This window comes from Rattus rattus, chromosome 5 (genome assembly GCF_011064425.1).
Source record: "Rattus rattus isolate New Zealand chromosome 5, Rrattus_CSIRO_v1, whole genome shotgun sequence".
In the NCBI taxonomy this organism is placed as follows: Eukaryota; Metazoa; Chordata; class Mammalia; order Rodentia; family Muridae; genus Rattus; species Rattus rattus.
This window is the reverse complement of record NC_046158.1, coordinates 150,306,236-150,327,358: the sequence shown is the minus strand read 5'-3', so window position 1 is coordinate 150,327,358 and position 21,123 is coordinate 150,306,236. Positions and strand designations below refer to the sequence as shown.

Sequence of the window (21,123 nt, the reverse complement as noted above, 5' to 3'; positions counted from 1 at the left end):
CCCTGTAAAAAGAAAGAAAAGAAAGATGAGGGCCGGAGAGAGATGGCTGCTCTTCCCGAGGTCCTGAGTTTTCTTCACAGCACCACATGGTGGCTTGCAACCATCTATAATGAGATCTGGAGCTGTCTTCTGGGGAGCAGGTGAACGCTCAGGCAGAACACTGTAAACACAAGAAATAAGCAAACCCTTTAAAAAAGCATTTAGATGGGGTTGGGGATTTAGCTCAGTGGTAGAGCGCTTGCCTAGGAAGTACAAGGCCCGGGGTTCGGTCCCAAGCCCCAAAAAAAAAAACCAAAAAAAAAAAAAAAAAAAAAGCATTTAGAAAGAAAGAGAAAGAACAAGTGTTCCAGCCACAGGACAGCGAAGAGGCAACAGAGAGCGGCAGGCCACATCTGCCTCTTAGAGGACATAAATAGCTAAGGCCAGTGGTGCCATCCAAGTGAGCCGGAGCCATAGAAACGCTTTGGTTTATATTAGTGAAGCTCTAGTCTCAGTAAACTCTGGCGCTCCCATTTTAACAGCTCAGAAAGAATAACAAGGCCTGCGTTGTATCAAATTAAGCATCAGATGGTAATAACGGAGCAACTATGTATCTTCTCTCTAAATCTTTTTTTTTTCTCCCCCCCCCCCCAGCGGGGGACGGAACTCAGGGCCTTGTGCTTGCTAGGCAAGCGCTCTACCACTGAGCTAAATCCCCAACCCTTCTCTCTAAATCTTAATTTGTTTGTTTCATAATCAAAACACTCAAAGAGTGGGCGGACCAGAGGTAGAGCCCTCACCTATCCCGCACAAAGCCTTGGATCCATTCCCAGCCTCACGAACTGGATCTGTTTTTGTTTTTGTTTTGTTTTTTTTTTGGAGCTGAGGACCGAACCCAAGACCTTGTGCTTGCTAAGCAAGCACTCTACCACTGAGCTAAATCCCCAACTGAACTGGATCTGTTGATACCCACCTCCGCCATGGAGGCAGAGGCAGGAGGACCGGAAGTTCATGGTCATCTTCGGCTACACAAGACCTTGTGGCCAGGCCTATAATCCCAGCTATAGGGTAGGCTGAGGTAGGAAGAATGGAAGTTCAAGGACAGCTTCGGCAGTCAGAGGGCTGGAGGGTTGACTCAGCAATGAAGAGCTCTTGTTTTTGCAGAGGATCCTGGTTCGATTCTTGGTGCTTACATGTTGGTTCACAACCATCCAAAACTCTGGGTCTAGGGGACACAACACCCTCTTTGGAAGTTTTTAGGCTCCAGGTATGTAGGTGATATACATACACGCAGCAAACACACCCCATGATACAATAAATAAATCTAAAAATAGGGGTTGGGGATTTAGCTCAGTGATAGAGCACTTGCCTAGCAAGCGCAAGGCCCTGGGTTCGGTTCCCAGCTCCGAAAAAAAAAGAAAAAAAAATCTAAAAATAAAAACTTAAAGAAAGAAAAACGTTGGGGCTGAGCAAGATGGTTCAGTGGGTCAAGAGGCATTTGTTGCTAAACTTGAGGACCTACATTCAATCTCCAAGATCCCCATGGTGACAAGAGAACTGATTCTTAACTGGTTGTCCCCTGACCTTCACACGCCCCCTTGTGGCATGACTGCACCCTCCACACAAATAAATAAATGCAACTTTTATTTTAAGTTCCATTTTCAGCACCAAAACCCAAGCTATCACTGGGGTGGGTGGGAGGTAACAGCGGGTCTCTACACAGAAAGCCACCCCACTGTAGGATACCTGCCGACGCAGATGTGTGCACACAGAAGTCAAGCAGGGTAGACGCTGGCTCTCCGGAGGCAGAGCAGAGTAGGTTGGCTGGCCTGGTTCATTCAGGGTCATCTTCTGGTTAGCGATCTGATGTCAGGCGACATTGGGCGGAAGCGCCCTCTGGCGGTGGCTCTGCGCACCTCACCTGCAGCTCTATCCAGAGAGAGCTGTGGCCCATAGGGTGTGTGTGTGTGTGTGTGTGTGTGTGTGTGTGTGTATTTCTGACATGGGGCCCTCAAACCACTGCTTCTGAGCCCACTGTACGCCCTTGGAATAGTGACTTAGACGGAATGTATAGAAGGGGTGTGTGGTTTGCCTTGGCCCAAACAGAGCAGGAAGGGGTTACAGAGGCGGGAACAGAATGGACAAAGGTTACTGACAGGCTTTCTGTTGTCGTCTGTATTTGAATCCTGCAGAGGCTGGGGCGTTGAAGGCTTAGATGCGCATTGGGTTGAGGGTGTGGGTTGGGGCAGTGTTCAGAGCAGAGACTGAACATCACCTGAGGTTAACCCTGGGACCAGGCAAGTTCAGCTCTTCAGAGCTGGGGCTGTCACGGGAAATGGGAGCTGAGGGCACGCCTTCTCCTCTCTCTGCATCTGCACCCCAGTCTTATGTACCTTTCCTCTGTATGGCTTTCTGCCACAATGCTTCAGCCTGGCTTCCGGCCCATGGCAACAGAGCTGCTGACCCGGGACAGGATCCTCTGAAACAGTGGGACAACATAGAAATCCTTTCTCCCGCTGGCTAATTTCATTTGTGTCTCTACGTATTTTAAAGACATTTTTTAGGTTTAGATTTTTTTTTTTTTATGCTGTGTGCCAGCATGTATGTCCGACCACCATGTGCACGCAGTGCTTGCAGAGGCCGCAAGAGGGCGTCAGATCACCTGGAACTCACTGGAGTTACAGACGGCTGTGAGCTGTCATGTTGGTGCTGGGAGCTGAGCCAGACCTGCAAAAGAGCAGCCAGGGCTCTTACCCCTGAGCGCATGTAAATGTTTGGGGCTTTTCTTCGCCCGCTCTGCCTCTGAAATAATGACATAGAGAGCTGGTACACCTATTAAAAAGCCTCTTGTGTTATAGCAGGGTTCTCATCTGTTCTAACCTGGCCATAGTGGTCTGGTTGTTTCCCAGTCACATGGCATTACCTGCTATCTTAGTCTTGCTCTGGCTGCTCTTGTTCCACGTACCCTCTCCTGGTGACCCTCCTGGTGAGTTCTCATGGCCCTTGCCCCTCTCTCTGGTCCCCCACTGGAATCAGAAGTCCCGCCTTCTCCTTCCCAGCCCAGCTATTGGCTGATCAGCTCTTTATTAGCCAATCAGAGCTGAAGGAGAACAATTTACATAACATCGCGAGAGAGGAGATGCTTGACAATGCCAATGTCCGGACTGTAACTCCAGCCCCCTTTGTGTCTAAATTATTGACTCTCAGGTAGCACAGGTTGGCCTCAAACTCTCTCTATAGCCCACGACAGCCTCAGAACTTCTGGTCCTCCCATCTTTGTCCCCTACGTGCCACCTCAGAAGCCAGCTCTTTCCTTCCACATGCGGTTCAGGGATTGAACGGTGGCCCCCGGGCTACTGTAACTTTCACCTGCTGAGTCACATGACCACCACCCTCTATTGCATTAGTCCATGTTTCCCTCAGGCATTTTGTCACACTGATGAGAGACTGACCTGAAGGTCTCGAGGGTGGAGGTCTTTTGCTGGACAAAGGCTGTATGTAACCTCTGTCCCGGAGCCACTATTGGATTTAAGCCTAGAAAGGTCTGGTAGCTTCCATTTCGACGATACTGAAGAAGCCCGTTGCCATGTCAGAAGCACATGCTGGGAGATGGGGAACACGGGTCACATAGGAGAGGATACCAGGAGAGCCAATGTGGACCATGTACTAAGGTCCCATGGAAACCACACAGGGAGGAAGCAGCTCTTGGGGACACGGAGGAATGGAGGGCTGCAGTCACAGACACACCGCTTATCCATCCATCAGCCCTGTGGGCCACCCTAGTGAGGGCTGCACTCAGGGACGAAGAAGCCACTTTGTAGGTGTCCCAGTGGGCACCTGGCCCCACTAACACCCACGTTCTGAGCCCCTAGGAGCCTGGAAGGGTAAACTGGTGTGGTTTTTCTGATTATTCCCCAACCACTGAGACAGGCTTACTCTGTCGTCTAGGTTGGTCCTGAACTCATTATGTAGCTGAAGCTGGTACCCTCTTCTCAGTCTGCTGAGCGCTGGGTTTGAGCACTCAGGCAATGAGCTAGGATAAAATAGAGGCTCGGTGGGGTTTGGGGTGAACTGCCTGGCCCCCGTCTACATGGTGCCAACTTACTTTCTTTCTCTTCCCTCTCTTTCTTTCTTCCTTTCTTTCTTTCTTTTCGGGAGCTGAGGACCAAACCCAGGGCCTTGCGCTTTCTACCACTGAGCTAAATCCCCAACCCCTGGCTCCAACTTTCTTACGCCTTCCATTTTGAGCAGGAGCTTCCACCCTCTCCCAAAACGATAGCAGGTTCCCACCTCAAAGTTTTTTCTTCAGTTAACATGAGGTCGTAGAGGGGGCAGGGCAGAGGGTAGTGAAGTGTGATGGTTTGTGGCGCTATTAGAAGGGGTAGTCCTGTTGGAGTGGGTGTGGCCTTGTTGGAATGGGTGTGGCCTTGTTGGAGTGGGTGTGTCACTGTGGGTGTGAGCTTTAAGACCCTCATCCTAGCTGCCTGGAAGCCAGTCTTCTCCTAGCAGCCTTCAGATGAAGATGTAGAACTCTCAGCTCCTCCTGCACCATGCCTGCCTGGATGCTGCCCTGCTCCTGCCTTGATGATGATGGACTGAACCTCTGAACCTGTAAGCCAGCCCCAGTTAAATGTTGTCCTTTATAAGACTTGCCTTGGTCATGGTGTCTGTTCACAGCAGTAAAACACTAACTAAGACATCAAGAGCACTGGCTGCTTTTCCAGAGGACCTAGGTTCGATTCCTAGCTCCCATATGGTGGCTCACAACCGTCTGTAACTCTAGCTGTAGGGAATTTGACCCCTTCTTCTGGCCTCTGCAGACACCAGGCACACATACATGCAGGCAAAACACCACATGTAACACAACAACAACAACAACAACAACAAAAACCATCAACTAGTAGATGGTAGAGATAATTCTAGACCATTGTTACTCAGTACAGTGGTCACCAGCCACAGGTGAGAACTTAAATATTAAAATTCAAGGGGTTGGGGATTTAGCTCAGTGGTAGAGCACTTGCCTAGCAAGCGCAAGGCCCTGGGTTCGGTCCCCAGCTCCGGAAAAAAAGAAAAGAAAAAAAAATTCAAGCCAGGTGTGGTGGGTCAAACCTGCATCCCAGTGGAGCAACGGGGGTCAAGGTTGGCCTGGGCCACATGAGACTGTCTCAAAAACAAACAGGAATGCAGTAAAAATGTTCTCGGTGGCACCAGCCAGGTCCCAGGTGCTTGGGAACCACACGCAGCTGCTGTGACACACAGGGAGAGGCTGTTCCAGGCATACCAGAAAGTTCTGTTGTGCAGCGCTGCCTCATTCCTCCCCCACAAAGCCACCTCATCCTTTTACATTCTCCGCAGGGACAACGCCCCTGTGACGTCACCAGCGCTGGTGCAGATCCACCTGTCTCTGAGCCTTTGTAAATGAACTGGTATTTCTAGGCCAGAGATAGCAAAGGATTTTGATCTATTTTTTGAGTCAGGGTTTCACTAGTGTAGCCCAGGCTGGTCTTGAACTCAGAGAGTGCTGGTATTCAAGATGTACACCACCATGTACTGAAACCTGGAACGCATCCTTCTGTGATCATTTCCTGGGTGTAGGACCACGGGCCCCCGTCACCGTGCCCAGTGCTTGTGGAGTTACTTCACGGAGTCATTTCTCTCTCTCGCTTTGTAAAGAGGCTGCAAACTTGCTATGGCGTAGGCACCGGTCATGCTCTGGTGAGTGCCTTAGAAGAAAAGAGCTGCATCTGACAGGGATGGTGGCACAGGAAGATGTGGACAATATGCAGGAGATGTGGAGCCCAGTTCTCCTCAGAAGACCTTGGAGGGAGGTGAGGCAGGCTGGGCTCTGTGACAAGATGGCTTCCTCATGGAATGTTGTGTTTGTGCACTACTGAATCCAGTGGAGGGATGCACTCTCTCTCTGTTTCTGTCTGTCTGTCTGTCTGTCTTTCTCTCTCTCCCCATCTTTCTCTCCCTCTCCTCCATCTCTGTGTGTCTTTTTCCTCCCTCTCTCTCTGTCATACACACACACACACACACACGTCTTTTGACGATAGTCTCACTATGTAGTTAAGGTTGGCCTTGAAAAACCCAATCCCCCTGTCTCAACCATGAATAGTCGCTGAGAGGAACAAGAATATCCAAGCAACAGAGAAAGCATCTCGACCTTTGTGTAGTCATTCATCAAACCTTTTCTGGCCATGGATTCAGACCCCAGAGACAGAGCAGGCCACTGAGCTCACTGTATCAGGGTATTGTGATGGTCTTTCCTCCAGTAGAGTCCTGAGCATGACCAAATCCCACCACGTCCTCCCTCATTTCCTGACTCATGGGTGTCTCTCCCTCACTGGCCTGTACCACAGACCATACCCCACAGGGAGCCACAAGGGTCCCTTAGAGGTCCTGTCCTGTTTCCTGTCCCCTGGAACAACCAGTTAGTTACGTTGTGTCCTCGATGGTCAGCAAGGCTGTTTGCTTTTTTTTTTTTTTTTTTTTTTTTTCGGAGCTGGGGACCGAACCCAGGGCCTTGCGCTTCCTAGGCAAGCGCTCTACCACTGAGCTAAATCCCCAACCTTTTAAGTTTTTTTTTTTTTTTTTTTTTTTTTTTTTTTAGCAAGGCTGTTTGCAATATGGCGTCCAATACCACGCTGCAGAGGTGCAGCCTTTGCCTGGTCTCACTGCCTGGTACAGACGCTCTCCCCACTCCCAAAGGCATCGCTCGACATTTGATCCCTGGCACTGAGCCTCATCCCTGCAGTGTCTTCCCTGCATCCTGTGTCTCCAGCATCTGAACCAGTTAAAAAGTGTTTGATGAGTGACTACACGAAGGACTTCTCCTTGGGGCATGCTCGCGTCCTTCGAGTGCGAGTGTGATATCCACCGCGCCTGGTTCTCCACAGTTGGTCTCCATTCAAAAGATACTCGAGTCGTTCCTGCAGTCCCAGAATCCGCCACGAGATGGCAGCACACACACACAGGCAAGCTTCACAGACAGCCGGTATGCGGAGGAGGCCAATCCCGGACTGAAGACTGCTGAGCACATGGGGAAACTGAGGCCGGAGAGAGGAGGCCCGGTGGTTTCCTTCTCTGCTTATTTTTCTTGGCTAGGAACGAAACCAAGTGCTGTACCCCAACAAAGCTCAGGTGTCTCTCAAGGACTCCCGCATCACTAAGTATGTGGGAGAAGTTGTGAGCCACTGAGGACTTCCTCATCTGCCTGCCGCGTAGGGTTTCCATGGCTTTGCCGCCATTAAGCCCTGTGTGGGGCTGCAGGGAGGTGAGTCACCCCCACCTGTCGGGAGAAGGTCAACAGGACCCAGAGACAGGACATCCCACAACCCCATGCTATATGCCCAAGGGCCACAGAAATGTCCGGGGCACCCTTGTAAGGAGGTCCCTATAGGAACAAAAGCGGTCCCGACTCCTCACCACCTGCTGTCCCATCTGTACTGAGTCACAGCTGCTGCTTGCAGGCTGGGGGTGGGGGGAGTAGGGGGGCTCAGCTTCAGCCTCCTCCTCCTGCAGATGGGCTAAGTCCTCCTCTCCCCGAGTCTGGGGGCGGCACAGTGTGTGCAACCCATATTGGAAATGTCCAAGCCCACAGCCACCGTCACCGCACCAGAGAGGCCAGTTTGGGGACCCGAGTTTAAAGGAAGAACTAGACATTGGAAGCGTGGTGTGAAGTCTCTGGTTTTTACCCAGTAGGAATGAATTCACTTAAAGGAACGGCTGGGACTGGTAGCACGGGCCTGTGATCCCAGCTGCTCTGGAGGCTGAAGTAGGAGGATTCTAAGTTCAAGGCCAGCCTGGGCAACTTATCAAGACCCTGTCTCAAAAAATAAAATAAAATAAAATAAAATAAAAAATAAAATAAAAATTAAAAAAAAATAAAAATAAAAAAAAGAGGGCTGGATACAGCTCGCTGGCAGAGTTGTGGCCAGCATGTGCAAGGCCAGGCTCTTCCAACTCCAGCATTGTGACAATAAAATAATATAATATGAAGTAAATAAAATAAAGTAAATAAAAAAAAAAGAGCTCCCAAGCACAACCCATTTCTGTGTTGTTCTGGCTACACCAAGGGACCTTTGCAGCCCAGGTTCCTTCAAGCATGAGGCTGGGACAGGGAGAGGGGAGGAGCTGGGTCTGAATGGGGAAGGCTGGCTGTGCCAGCTGCTTTGGCCTGGTGGGGCCTCTGAGCCCTGAGGAAGGGCTGGCAGCTACGTCGAGGTGACAGGCATGGCCTGTTGAGCAAGGACCCCGGGGGAGAACAAGGGTGCACTCCTCTGGCCTCCCTGAGGGACGGTTGGGTCAGCCGTGGGTGGGCGAGCCTGGCAGGGAGGCTGCCGTGAGGCAGGCTAGCCCAAACTGGAGGCCAGAGAACCAAGTGATCTGAGTCTGGTCTCCAGGGCCTGAGTCACCCCGTGTGTCCCTGTGTGACCGGAGTCACCTTTCTCTAGACTAGAGTTTACTGTTAGAGCTGATTACAACCCCACAGCTTGGGAGACTTTCTCCACCACCGTTTCTTCACTGTGACGACCCTGAGCCCTCACTTAGATCTGCTGAGCCCCCGTCTCCTTACCTGTGAACACAGACAGAATGGCTCACCTCCCACAATTACCAGGGGGATCCAGTGAGTATAAAATGAGGCTCAGAGAGAGCGGAGCGCTAAGGCCACACAGAGATGCTTGGGGTACTGTATAACTCTCCCCAGGTCTCGCTATGTCTCCCCAGAGCCCTGAAGTGCCAACAGGAAGTTAAGGCGCAGAGCCAGTCTGCCAGAGACCACACCCAGCCAAAACAGGGAGTAAAGAGAGAAGTCAGGCCATCAAGATGGCTCAGTGGTTTAAGGCACTTAGAGCCAAGTCCGAGGACCCGAGTTCAATACCCAGGACCCATTGGATAGAAGGAGAGGCCTGTGACAGGCAGTGAACTCTGAAGTTCTGACCTTCACATGCAAGTTGTGGTGCACATTCACACAGTAAATAAATACGATAGACAGACAGACAGACAGACCCCTCCCTGGAGGTGCTGACATGGGGAGTGGGCAGCAGGGACAGAAGGAAGAGTGGCCAAGTGAAATAGGCTTTCAGGTCAGGAGTGTTAGGGAGCTTGGGGCTCAGGAAATCTTGGAGGGCTTCCTGGAGGCAAGCTCAGCCGAGACCCCAGCAGGGGACTCCTGGAGCAGGGTTGAGGGAATAGGGAGCACTGCCTTTCTGGAGCCCAGTCTGAGGGGAAACTGAGGGAAGGAGGGCAATGGTGTGAACGGTGGCCTAGAGGCAGAAAGAACAGTCACCAGTGTTGGATGAGAGAGGGCCTGTCAGTGAAGCCCCAATGTCCCACTTTATAGCCAGGCCTGGCTGGGTGGCCCTGGGGATGTCACCACGCCTCTCTGGGCCCTGATCCCTTCCTGGCCCAGAGGCTGCTGGGAAGGCCAGAAAGCCGCAGGCAGGGCTAGTGTCTTATCCTTTCCCTCCCTGCCCCCCACCCCCAAGGGCACAGGGAGATGTCATTTCTCCAGCTCTTGGGGGCGGAGGTCACCCCAGCTCAGCAGATAACACCGAAGGTTGAGCAACACCCCGCCAGCTTGCCGGGGCCAGGGCTGGGGTCAATGGGTCGGGGGTCAGCCCCAGGCAGGTTGGCAGCTCCCGCTTGAGTGGCCCGGCTGGAAGTGGCAGAAGAGTGGGCCCCCAAAGTTGTCCTGGGCCTCCTCGGAAGAGTCTCACCGGGGAGAGGCTGGTGGTCCAACCTGGTGCCCATTCAAGTGCATGGAGGGTTTGTTTTCCCAGCTCTCCGGGTGACCGTTGCGTCCTTACGACTGGACTTGGGTCTGCCATGTTCCCACCGCAACCACCTGAGGAGCTGCAGCCTCGGGGAGGGCTGTGCGGGTCTTTCTTGGGGTCCATTTGTCTCTGATACCCGGACACCACTACCGACAATACCAACACTGTCCACGGAGGAAACTCAGAGGAGCAAAGTGACTCACCCACAGACACAGTGTGGCAGAACCCCCACCCCTGCCACCTTCGCGGAGAGGCGTGGGGAGTGGAGTAGGCTGGTGCGGTGGGCGGGCCATACAAAGGGTTGAGGGTTGGGATCCGGGGACAGTAAGCATCCCCGGGGTGGGCGTGCACAGGGTGGAGAGTTCTGCTTCCAGGAGTTGGGGTCTCAGAGGCGTGGGCAGCACCTGGGTGGGCGGACATGCACCGGGTGGAAGGCTGTTTCCAGGGAGTTGGGGACCGGGGACAGCGGGCGGGATCCGAGGGTTGGGGTCGTGCACCGGGTGGACTGATCTGTTTCCCAGAAGTTGGGGGCCCGGGACAGCGGACGGGAGCCGGACGAGCCACCGCGTCCTCCAGCAGGGGGCGGGCGGCGGCCGCGCTCCTCCGTGTTCCCGAGGGGCGGGAAGGGGGCGGGCTAGCGTCACCCGCGTCCGTGGCGATCGCGGGGCTGGCGGGGCGCCCAGGACACCGCTCAGTATCCCGCGCGCGGACCCCCGCCGCGCCCCACTCCCCGCCGCGCCCTCTCGCGCTCCCGCGGCCGGGCAATGACGCGCACCGACCCGGCGGCGGGGCGGCGGGAGGGGCCCCGGCGTGACGCAGCCCGTTGCCAGGCGCCGCCTTATAAACCTCCCGCTCGGCCGCCGCCGAGCCGAGTCCGAGCCGCGCACGGGACCGGGACGCAGCGGAGCCCGCGGGCCCCGCGGTCATGCACCGCCTGCTGGCCTGGGACGCAGCATGCCTCCCGCCGCCGCCCGCCGCCTTTAGACCCATGGAAGTGGCCAACTTCTACTACGAGCCCGACTGCCTGGCCTACGGGGGGGGCCAAAGGCGGCCCCGCGCCGCGCCGCGCGCCCCGCCGCCGAGCCGGCCATCGGCGAGCACGAGCGCGCCATCGACTTCAGCCCCTACCTGGAGCCGCTCGCGCCCGCCGCCGCGGACTTCGCCGCGCCCGCGCCTGCGCACCACGACTTCCTTTCCGACCTCTTCGCCGACGACTACGGCGCCAAGCCGAGCAAGAAGCCGTCCGACTACGGTTACGTGAGCCTCGGCCGCGCGGGCGCCAAGGCCGCACCGCCCGCCTGCTTCCCCCGCCGCCGCCTCCCGCCGCACTCAAAGGCCGAGCCGGGCTTCGAACCCGCGGACTGCAAGCGCGCGGACGACGCGCCCGCCATGGCGGCCGGCTTCCCGTTCGCCCTGCGCGCCTACCTGGGCTACCAGGCGACGCCGAGCGGCAGCAGCGGCAGCCTGTCCACGTCGTCGTCGTCCAGCCCGCCCGGGACGCCGAGCCCCGCCGACGCCAAGGCCGCGCCCGCCGCCTGCTTCGCGGGGCCGCCGGCCGCGCCCGCCAAGGCCAAGGCCAAGAAGGCGGTGGACAAGCTGAGCGACGAGTACAAGATGCGGCGCGAGCGCAACAACATCGCGGTGCGCAAGAGCCGCGACAAGGCCAAGATGCGCAACCTGGAGACGCAGCACAAGGTGCTGGAGCTGACGGCGGAGAACGAGCGGCTGCAGAAGAAGGTGGAGCAGCTGTCGCGAGAGCTCAGCACTCTGCGGAACTTGTTCAAGCAGCTGCCCGAGCCGCTGCTGGCCTCGGCGGGTCACTGCTAGCCCGGCGGGGGTGGCGTGGGGGCGCCGCGGCCACCCTGGGCACCGTGCGCCCTACCCCGCGCGCTCCGTCCCCGCGCGCGCCCGGGGCACCGTGCGTGCACCGCGCGCACCTGCACCTGCACCGAGGGGACACCGTGGGCACCGCGCGCACGCACCTGCACCGCGCACCGGGTTTCGGGACTTGATGCAATCCGGATCAAACGTGGCTGAGCGCGTGTGGACACGGGACTGACGCAACACACGTGTAACTGTCAGCCGGGCCCTGAGTAATCACTTAAAGATGTTCCTGCGGGGTTGTTGCTGTTGATGTTTTTGTTTTTTGTTTTTGGTTTTTTTTTTTTTGGTCTTATTATTTTTTTGTATTATATAAAAAAAGTTCTATTTCTATGAGAAAAGAGGCGTATGTATATTTTGAGAACCTTTTCCGTTTCGAGCATTAAAGTGAAGACATTTTAATAAACTTTTTTGGAGAATGTTTAAAAAGCCTTTTGGGGGCAGTAGTTGGCTTTTGAAAAAAAATTTTTTTTCTTCCCTCCTGACTTTGGATTTATGCGAGATTTTGTTTTTTGTGTTTCTGGTGTGTAGGGGGCTGCGGGTTATTTTTGGGTTGTGTGTGGTGGTGGGTGGGGGTGTCGCATCTGGGTTTTTCTCCTCCCCTGGCAGATGGGGTGCCAGCCCCTCCCCCCAGGAGAGGGGGCAGAGTGCCGGGTCAGGAATTCAGGGTGACTCAGCACCCATGGGTGCCGGGGACCTTGCTAGAAACCCTGCTTGGGACGGGCCGCCCTCTGGGCTTGGTTTGAGTATCAGGCTTGTGTTGACTAGGCAGGCAGTGACTATGTAGGAAGGGCTAGTCCAGACAGCCGGATCAGGGAGGTGAGCACTGTGTTCAAAGTACTGTGTGTTTGGTGGTGTGTAGGGGGCCCCCCCGCATGTCTGTTTGGTTTCTATGTCCCCGTGTAGCTGGAAGAGAGACTGGGCCAAGAGGAGGGCGAAGGGGACAGACAGTTCCTTCTCCACTTTCCCTTTCTCACTACTTCTCTGCCCAGAAGGGCCTAGGGGCCTCCCTTATGTGCTCAAGGTGGCTGAGCCAGGACTTGAATGCAGGGCCACCACTCACAGCTTTGCTGCAGCCGGGCCGCATTAGTGAGAGTCGAGGGTGTCCAAGGAGTAGTGGATGTGCTGTGTCCCGCCGTGCCTGGCACGCCAGAACTGTTACATAAGCGTTTGTTCTTGTTATTATTTTTGATGGGAGGCTCCTGGCATTTGACTGTGTGAGTGTGGAGCGCCTGCCCAGGGCCAGCATTCTGCAAGCCCTGGGCCTGCCTGCATCTCCTTCAAGCCTCATGGAAGGTAGACACTAAGTGCCCTTTGCTTTATGGATGTGGATAGCTTGTGGCCCTCAGGTCCCTGTGAGCACCCTGCTGTGAAGAATTCTGGGTAACGGGTCACAACAGTTTGCCAAAGGCCTAAAGGAGCCTGGAAGCTTAGGGGTGACCAATGACGCTGGCTGGAGAATAGGGAATATGTTTTCTTCCCTTTCTCTTTGGGAACCTGGAGTGTTGGGACTGGTGACCTGTCTCCCATTGATACAGGGTGAGGACGGAGGTACTCTCCGCCTGCCTAATGCTAAAGTGGCTGGAAGCCTGGATGGACCCTCAGACACTTGCTTCCATTCAGCTTTCTTCTAGGCCCAGACAGACAGACACTTGACTTGGTGGGCCCTGGAACCAAGGTCCAGTGTCTTGGTGGCTTCTGTCTACACCAGTGGTTGTTGTCAGCTCTGTTGCTCCAAGGCTTAGAAGCCAAGACTGGGTTGAAGCTGGGAGATGGGGGAGGCTCTATCTTCCCAGGAATGGGAAGCTTCAATGCCCCTCTGCAGCCAGACTGGCTGGCATCCGTTTCTCAGCAGAAGTAACTTGAAAGTCCCAGAAGTGCCACGCCCACTCAAGGTGGATCTCCAGCAAGTTTGGGTTGGTTTGTAGTCCCTGTCCCTACCCCAAATCCTCCACCCTTCATGGAAGGTTCATTTCCTGGCTCCGAGATCAGGTACCCCTTGCCCCCAGTAGAGTGGCAGCATAGACTAGAAAGGATGTGAACCCAGGCCCATCTGATAAGTGCAGGATCAGGAAAAAGCAGTGAGTGGGTCAAAGGTCAAACGCTTTGACTGCCTGCCATTGGGGTGGCCCTCTGTAGCAGAGGCCACTGATGGGGTGACATGCCCCACGGATCAGATCACCAGGCTGCCAGTTGGACCACAAGCTTAGAGACAAAACAGCAAGATGGGGAGGGAGAGCAGCTTGAAGGGTAATTGTTGGGTGGTCAGCCATATTGCCCACAGCTCCACTGGGTGGTTGTTGATGCTGAGACTTGCTGGGAGGAGGGGCAACCAGAGCCCTCCCCACGCCTGCTCAGGAGGGGGGCCTTGACAAAATGTACTCTCATCGTACTGTCTAACGCAGCCACCCACAACCTGGTGACTTTACCCAGGAGAAAAGTGGGTGTCGGAAAGGGAAGCTGGAGGCCACACTTGCCGTTGTGATCAGCTCAGCCTTGATCGGAGCTTCTGCTATAGGATTCTTCTGCCTGGAAAAGAGGCTCTAAGAGGGGAAGTGACTTCTCTAAGTTTGCACAACTGGGAAGGGTAAAAGTTGGCATGGGAGCCAGGAGTCGGGGGTGGGGGGGTGGGCTGTCTCCTAAAACCTTCTGAGGAATGTTCCCCTCCCCCACATCCAGCCCTGACTTGTTTGCTCTTTATCTTGAGTAGACATTTATTTGCCTGGTTCCTTTTCATTTATGTGACAAACATTTATTGAGCACCAGCTATATGCCAGCTCCATTGTTGCTGTTGGAGTTGGGTGGTGACAAGGACTGAGGTGACAATTAACAGGGAGAGAAGGACACTTAAATATTCAGCCACTGGAACGACATAATGACAGGTGGGGACGAATACTCTGAAGGAAGAAAAGTGGGGCAGGAAAGGGTGGGGAGGGGCGAGAAGGTCCCTGAGGGCTTCTGAGAGGAGGTGTCTCTCTGGGGCCAGCCTAGGCTGAGTGGGGAGTCCAGGACACTATGTACAGTAGTCACTGAGCTGTGTGCTTCTCAAGCCCCCATGAAACCGGCCCTAGTTCTCCCCTTGGCAGAGGCAAAGTCACTCTTCTCAGAGCTGCTGGGCCAGGAGAGTTTGACTTCCCAGTTCAGTGTGACTCTGGAGGCTCTTCACCAGCCCTCCTGTGACCTTAGACCTCCTATTAGGGCTGCTGTGCCTTCTCCCCACTTCTTATCCTATTTGGAATACCTGTGGGCCTGCAAAGATAGAGGGACCCCAGTAACATCCCAACTACCCCTGTGGGGGTTCAGATGTTACTGTTGGCTGAGCGTGGGTTTGGGGCAGGCTGGACAAAACAGGGGAGGGGGAGAGCTGGTGAGCAAGCTCCCTCCTGCGTCCTCTGAGGTAATAGCCAGGGGCCCCATTTTGTGATGTGTGGGGACCCACAATTCTTCACAGGACATTCTTTGCTCAAAGAGTGGTGTGGCTTTTTTTTTTTTTTTTTAAATACAAAATGGTGGGGTAATTTAAAGGCACAGGATCTGAAAGGGATTTAAACCGATCTGGGAGCTGGCAGGTGGAGGACACATTCACTGCAGATAAAAAGATGGGCCGTGTGAATGGGCCGTGTGAATGTGTCGGAAAATGCTACAAGCTTCCGTGCCAGAGGACCAGTGCTGATGGAGCTGGGTTCGAACCTAGGCAGTTGGCGGGTTCAGACCCCTCCCTGCTGGCCTAGTCTTGCCATGGGGCTGACAACAGGCACACACAACCTCTGAGGGGAAGGTGTACCTCAGAACCTGTGACTCTGAGCTTTGTCTTCTGATACCTAGAGACATCAAACAAGACATTTGACCTTTCTAGGCTTGTACCTTCCTGGAGAACAAAATATCCATTTGGTCAACCTACAACAAGCAAACACTTTGCTGCAGGCCTCAGTGAGGGGGATTTACCTGAGAGTAACAATGTAACAACAGTAGAAACAATGTTGGGGGATATCTGGTAAAGTGGTATTTGCCTATTATCCCAACACTCCGGAGGTGAAGGCAGAAGGGTCAAGAGTTCAAGGTTATCCTCTACTACAGAGGAAGTTTGAGGCTAGCCTGAGCTACCTAAGACTGACTTAAACTCCTCACTCTTTAAAAGAACTCCGTAGCAAATTGGTAAGGTCATTCAGACAGCGATAAGAGGCTTGAGAAAATAAGACTGAGGAGTGGTAGAATGTACCAGAGGATGGGCCTCAGGGGGTCAGTAGGTGCAAAGGTCCTGAGGCAGGCTGGAGGGGTGGCAGCAAAGGTGGGAACTGGCAGAGGAGTATGGAGGCTTGTGGATTCCTTCTGCAGGGCCTCTGAAGCCAGACTGAGGTCAAGAGAGGCTGTGTGAGGATGGCTGAGTGGGTGCCCCTGCCAGATCCTGGCACCCATAGAATCCCTGATAAATCTGGTGACGAACAAAGCGGGCCCCTCGGCCCTGGAGGCTAGGCAAAGTGCAGTGGGTGAAGGAGCAGAGTGGCTGGCAGCCTGCCTGGCCCAGGAGAGCTGAGGGATTCGAGCCTGTGACCCAGGGCCTGGAGCCATTCGAGTTGAGCCGTGTGCCAGGCAGGAAGAGGGGCCAGGCTGGCCAGGAGGGACTGGGAGCCAAGATAGAGAGGAGTTCTCTGGGAAGCTATGACTGTGGGACAGAGGGCAGCTGCCTGGGGGTGGGAGTGGGGTGAAGGGTGGTGGTGAAGGGACAACAATTTATGCTGGAGAGGGAAGCCGGGCTCCTATGGTCTCAGGACTGGGAGATAGGCTGGAGGCTAGATTTCTAAGAGGCATTTTGTTTCTATTTAATTTCCAGAGAATGTGGATCACGAAAGAAAAAAAATTAGTCAAAAACACTAATGATTTTAATACCCAGAAATAAACCTGTTCACGTTTGCTGTGTGGCCTTAGGTATGTTACTTCTCCTCTCTGTGCCTCTGATTCATTGCTTATTAAGTGGGACAATGAACTGGCTTCATAAGGTAGTGAGGATTGAGTTGGTTCACATGATCCCGTCCTAGTACAGGGTGGGTGTTAGCCCTTGGCCTTGTACAGTGCAGCTGAATCCACCACATCCAATACACGTGAATCGGGCGAACAAGCACTTCTTTTCCCTGGCCGTGACAAGAAGATAGCAACATTCCTCAGTGTTTTGAAAAGCTCTGACAGGTTAGTTCATGCAGAGACCTCTGGAGATGGCATTTGTTAGCTTCTAGAATGTTCCTCCTTGGATTTTCACCCCAACCCCCCTCACTGTAGCTAATGCTGCCTGTGCAGTGTGCACGCCAACTCCTCTCCCTCAGTCACAGGACTGCCCAGTTCTAGGAACAGACACCTTGTGGAGAGACTACGTTCTCCCAGCTTCTCTTGCAGCTAGGAATGACCCCCGAGCTGTGAGCATAAACTGTAGGAAGGGCTGCACAGAACCTCTCTGCAGGATCCCTTCCTTCTTCCTACATTCTGCCTGGAACTCAGACAGCTACAGCTGCAGAGACCATCTTGAACCCAGAGGAGGCACGTCATGCATGTGTGCGTGGTAGCAAACCCAGAAGAAAAAAGGCGTTGAGTCCTGATGGCGATGGGATGGCGGCAGAGGAGCCTCACTGCTCCTTGCTGACCTTGCTCTGTGCTTGTTTATGTGAAGAAAAGAAATCCCTGTTCATTGAGACCTTTGTCATTCCGTTTCCTGTTACTGGCAGCTGAATTCATTTCTGACACATTTGCCCAAATGGCTCGGAGCTCACTGGGCCTCTTTGTCACCTGTGTTTCTCAGGGGTGGTGGCCTAGTGCTTCCTTGTCTGGGCTGTTCTGTTGACACCATTCCCCTGAGAGGAGAAAAGGTCTCTGTTAGATGAGGTGAAAGGGTTGATTTAATTCGTTTGAATTACAGAAGTCATGTGTGAAGGCGGCTGGTGTCTCCAGATAGCTCTGGAGTCTCAGCCTGCTTCAGCTCAGGCGTGACCCAGGCCCTTGGGCTGCATAGAAACTTCTCAGCTGGCTTCAGCTGGCTCCAGACCCTGCTTTCCCACCCGAGTCCAGAAAGGGGGCCCAGGAGTGTCAGAAAGGCTCAGGCCCTGCTGTGGTGCACAGAGCATGTTGTCAGCTGTGCAGGGCCCAGATGTCACCTGGAATGACCTCTTTGCCCCAAGCCCCAGACATCAGCACCTGCTCACTGGAGATGCCAGCCTGCCAGGGCTGGAAGGCCACCTTCGCCAGGCACAAGGGCCAGCCCACCGAGATCGCTGTGGGTCGAGTCAGGAGGCCAGGGAGCTGGCCGGGTAAGTTATTATTTTTATAGTTGTCACCAGATCCCTGGCCCAGCCCAGCAGCCCTGGCAGGGACAGAGGCAGCCTGGGAGGAGAAGGAATCCTCAGAGGCCTGGTAGCCAGGGCAGGGACTGTGGAGAAGAGAACACTGGGGTGGGTCAGAGCCTGCTGGGCTGCAACCTCTCCTGCTCCATGGGATGGAGAGGGTGGTGACGGACGCACAGATGTGGCATTTCTTGTCTTCATCCCTGACCCCAGGCATGTGCCGTGAGGCTCTCGCAGGTCATTCCAAGAATTGCACTGCACCTGTCGTGAGTCCCCGTAGGCCTACTCGAAGGCCATGTCTCACTTGTTTTACAGCCTTGTCCTGTCTGGTCCACGTGGCCGTCTCCTGCTGTGGATTCCTCTTCTTTAATCTACCATCCACACCTGCAGAGGCACTTAGCTTCCCTCCCCTCCCCAGGGACTGCTAAGGACCAAGCCAATGCCTAAGAGCCCCTCCCTACATCTAGGTTATCAGCACTTTTTTTGTTTTGTTTTTTTGTTGTTGAGACAGTATGGCATGTAGCCCAGGTTACCCCTAAAATGTTGGTCTTCTTGCCTCTACTTCTCAACTGCTGGGATTAGAGGCCTGCATTATGCCGGTTTCATGAGATGGTGGGGATTGAACTCTAGACCTCGTACATGTTAGCTGAGCCACATCCCCAGCCACCGTACTGTGAGTTCTGATAGCAAGAACTGGCCCACCTGTTTCTGTGAACTGTGTTAAAGGAACCCCACACTGTGGCCCCAAGTCCAACCTGACACTTCTCTAAGTGGCAGTGTGTGGCTTACTAGTCCTTTTTATTGCAGAGTGGCCACTCATTTAATAGCTTGGGGACACAGTGGTTTCCATCTGGGTTCTTTAGAGCTGGCTGAGGTGGACACTGTACAAGTAGGTGGTCCAAAGAGTGGACTTCAGGGTCACACCCCTGGGAAACATAGAAAATGAGGGATGTGTCTGAATTCCTGCTCAGGGTGATGTCCCCCCTCAGTGTGTGTGTGTGTGTGTGTGTGTGTGTGTGTGTGTGTGTGTGTGTGTGTGTGGTGTATGTCTGTCTGTCTTTGTGTTAAAAGACAGACATTTTGAAAAAGATCGAAGATTTATAGGAAAATGACATCTGAACTGAGAATAAATCACTGAGTTCTCACCAATCCTTCATGATTTTGTTTCTCTTGAACTTTTTGTTGGGGCTGGAGATGGTGCAGCCATTAAGAGCACTGGCTGCTCTTTCCAGATGATCCGGGTACAATTCCCAGCACCGATGTGAGCCTATAATTCCAGTTCCAGGCAACCCGATCATACAGACAAATATGCCAGCAAAACACCAACGCACATAAAATAAAAATAAGTAAATCTATTAAAATGTTTGTTTCTTGCTGGGCAGTGGTGGTACACACTTTTAATCCCAGAACTTACAGGGCAAAAAAGGAGGCAGATCTCTGTGAGTTCAAAGCCAGCCTGGTCTACAGAGCAAGTTCCGGGCCAGCCAGGATTGCACAGAGAAACCCTGTCTCAAAAAGCCAAAAAATAAAATAAAAATAAATAAATAAATAAATAACTTTTTTTGTTCATTTGTTTTCAGGACATCTACAGACTATGAAACTGACTGGCCTGGAGCCTACTATGTAGACCAGGCTGGCCTTGGTGGCCTCATGTCCTTCACCAGCTTTAGCAGGTCGAGGGACTCCAGGGGGCTGTTTGTGGCTTGGTCCTCCCAGCAGCTCCACTGAGCTCCTTGAATGTGACTGGGCTCTGAGCCTATGCAGGACTCAGAGGGCTGAGTGCCACCCTCTGTCCCAGTGTTAAAAGTCATACTCTGGTCACCTGATCTGAGCAAGTCCTGCAGGCTTCACTTTCGGTTTTGGTTTAGGGTTTTTTGAGACCAAACTGCCCTGCCTGGCCTCAAACTTGCAGTCAATCTCCGGTTTCTGTCTCTGGAGCTCTGGGCTCACCAACAGCCATCACACAGGGTCAGGGGGTCAGGTTTGTAAGGTAGCTTCTCCCTCTTTATACCTAATAGGCTTTGGAGCGGAGGAACTTTGAAACAATGTAAAAAAGCTTGGATGGTCTCCAACTTTCAAGTCGTTACTTATTTACCTCTAAAAGAAGCTTTTTGTGACTATTTATTTATTTATTTATTTATTCATGTGTGGCGTCACAGGGCAACTTGTAGGAGGGGCTGGTTCTCCCCTCCCTGTGGTCCAAAGGATCAACTCTGGTGGTCAGGCTTAGCAGCAAGCAGGTTTACCCATCAAGCCATCTGCCTGGTCTATACTTACTTCTACTTACCTATTTATCAACTGCTCTCTCTCTCTCTCTCTCTCTCTCTCTCTCTCTCTCTCTCTCTCTCTCTCTCTCTCTCTCTCTCCCTTTCTCTCTCTCTCTCTCTCCCTTTCTCTCTCTCTCTCTCTCTCTCTCTCTCTCTCTCTCTCTCTCTGGTTTATGTGTGGTGTGGTGTGTGGTATACGTGTATGGTGTATGTGGTGTGTGTGTGTGTGATGTGTGGTGTGTGGTGTATATGTGTAGTGTATGTGTTGTGTGGTGTTGTGTGGTGTATATGTGTAGTGTATGTAGTGTATGTGGTGTGTGTTTATAAGGGATGGGTGCATGTGCACACATGGAGGCTGTAGGTCACAGGCAGGTGTCGTCCTCAGTGGCTCTCTGCCTTACTTTTAAATCCAAGCTCTTTTACTGAACCAGAGCTCATGGGTTATGCTAGACTGTCTGGCCATTAGGCCTAGGGTTTGCCTGTCTCTGCCTCCCCAGCACTGGGGTTACAGGCTCACCCCATCACACAGGGTTTTGACAAGGCTGCTGCAGATCTGATCACAGGCCCTCAGGCTTGCAAGGCAAGCACATTACCCATCTCCCAGTTCCTTATTTATTTTGACCGCTATAGAGTCATAAGTTATTATCTGCAGGGTTAAACCAGCATCACCACCAACACTTTAATTTGTTAATATCCTAAACTTGTCAGGGGTTCTGGATCTTGGACTCCTGCTCTGGTGCTCTGAGGACAAGGCTTGGGCTGCCCTATAAGGCCCTCCCTCTCAGCTTCCCAGAGGTTAGGAGTTCTCAGACTCTCTGAAGCCTCTCAGGGCTTACAGAACAACAGCTTAGGATCTGTGACTCACTCTTCATAAGACGAAGCTCTCCCTCA

At 53.4% G+C, this 21,123-nt stretch overlaps 1 protein-coding gene across 1 annotated transcript; it reads left to right on the top strand.

Annotated features, from left to right (window-relative positions):
* The first annotated feature begins 10,600 nt into the window (after positions 1-10,600).
* On the top strand, positions 10,601-12,071 carry Cebpb (CCAAT enhancer binding protein beta). The gene is given in 2 exon segments (XM_032904751.1): positions 10,601-10,825; positions 10,828-12,071. Coding segments are annotated over 2 exon segments (900 nt in total). The 5' UTR covers positions 10,601-10,683; the 3' UTR covers positions 11,586-12,071.
* The last annotated feature ends 9,052 nt before the right edge of the window (positions 12,072-21,123 follow it).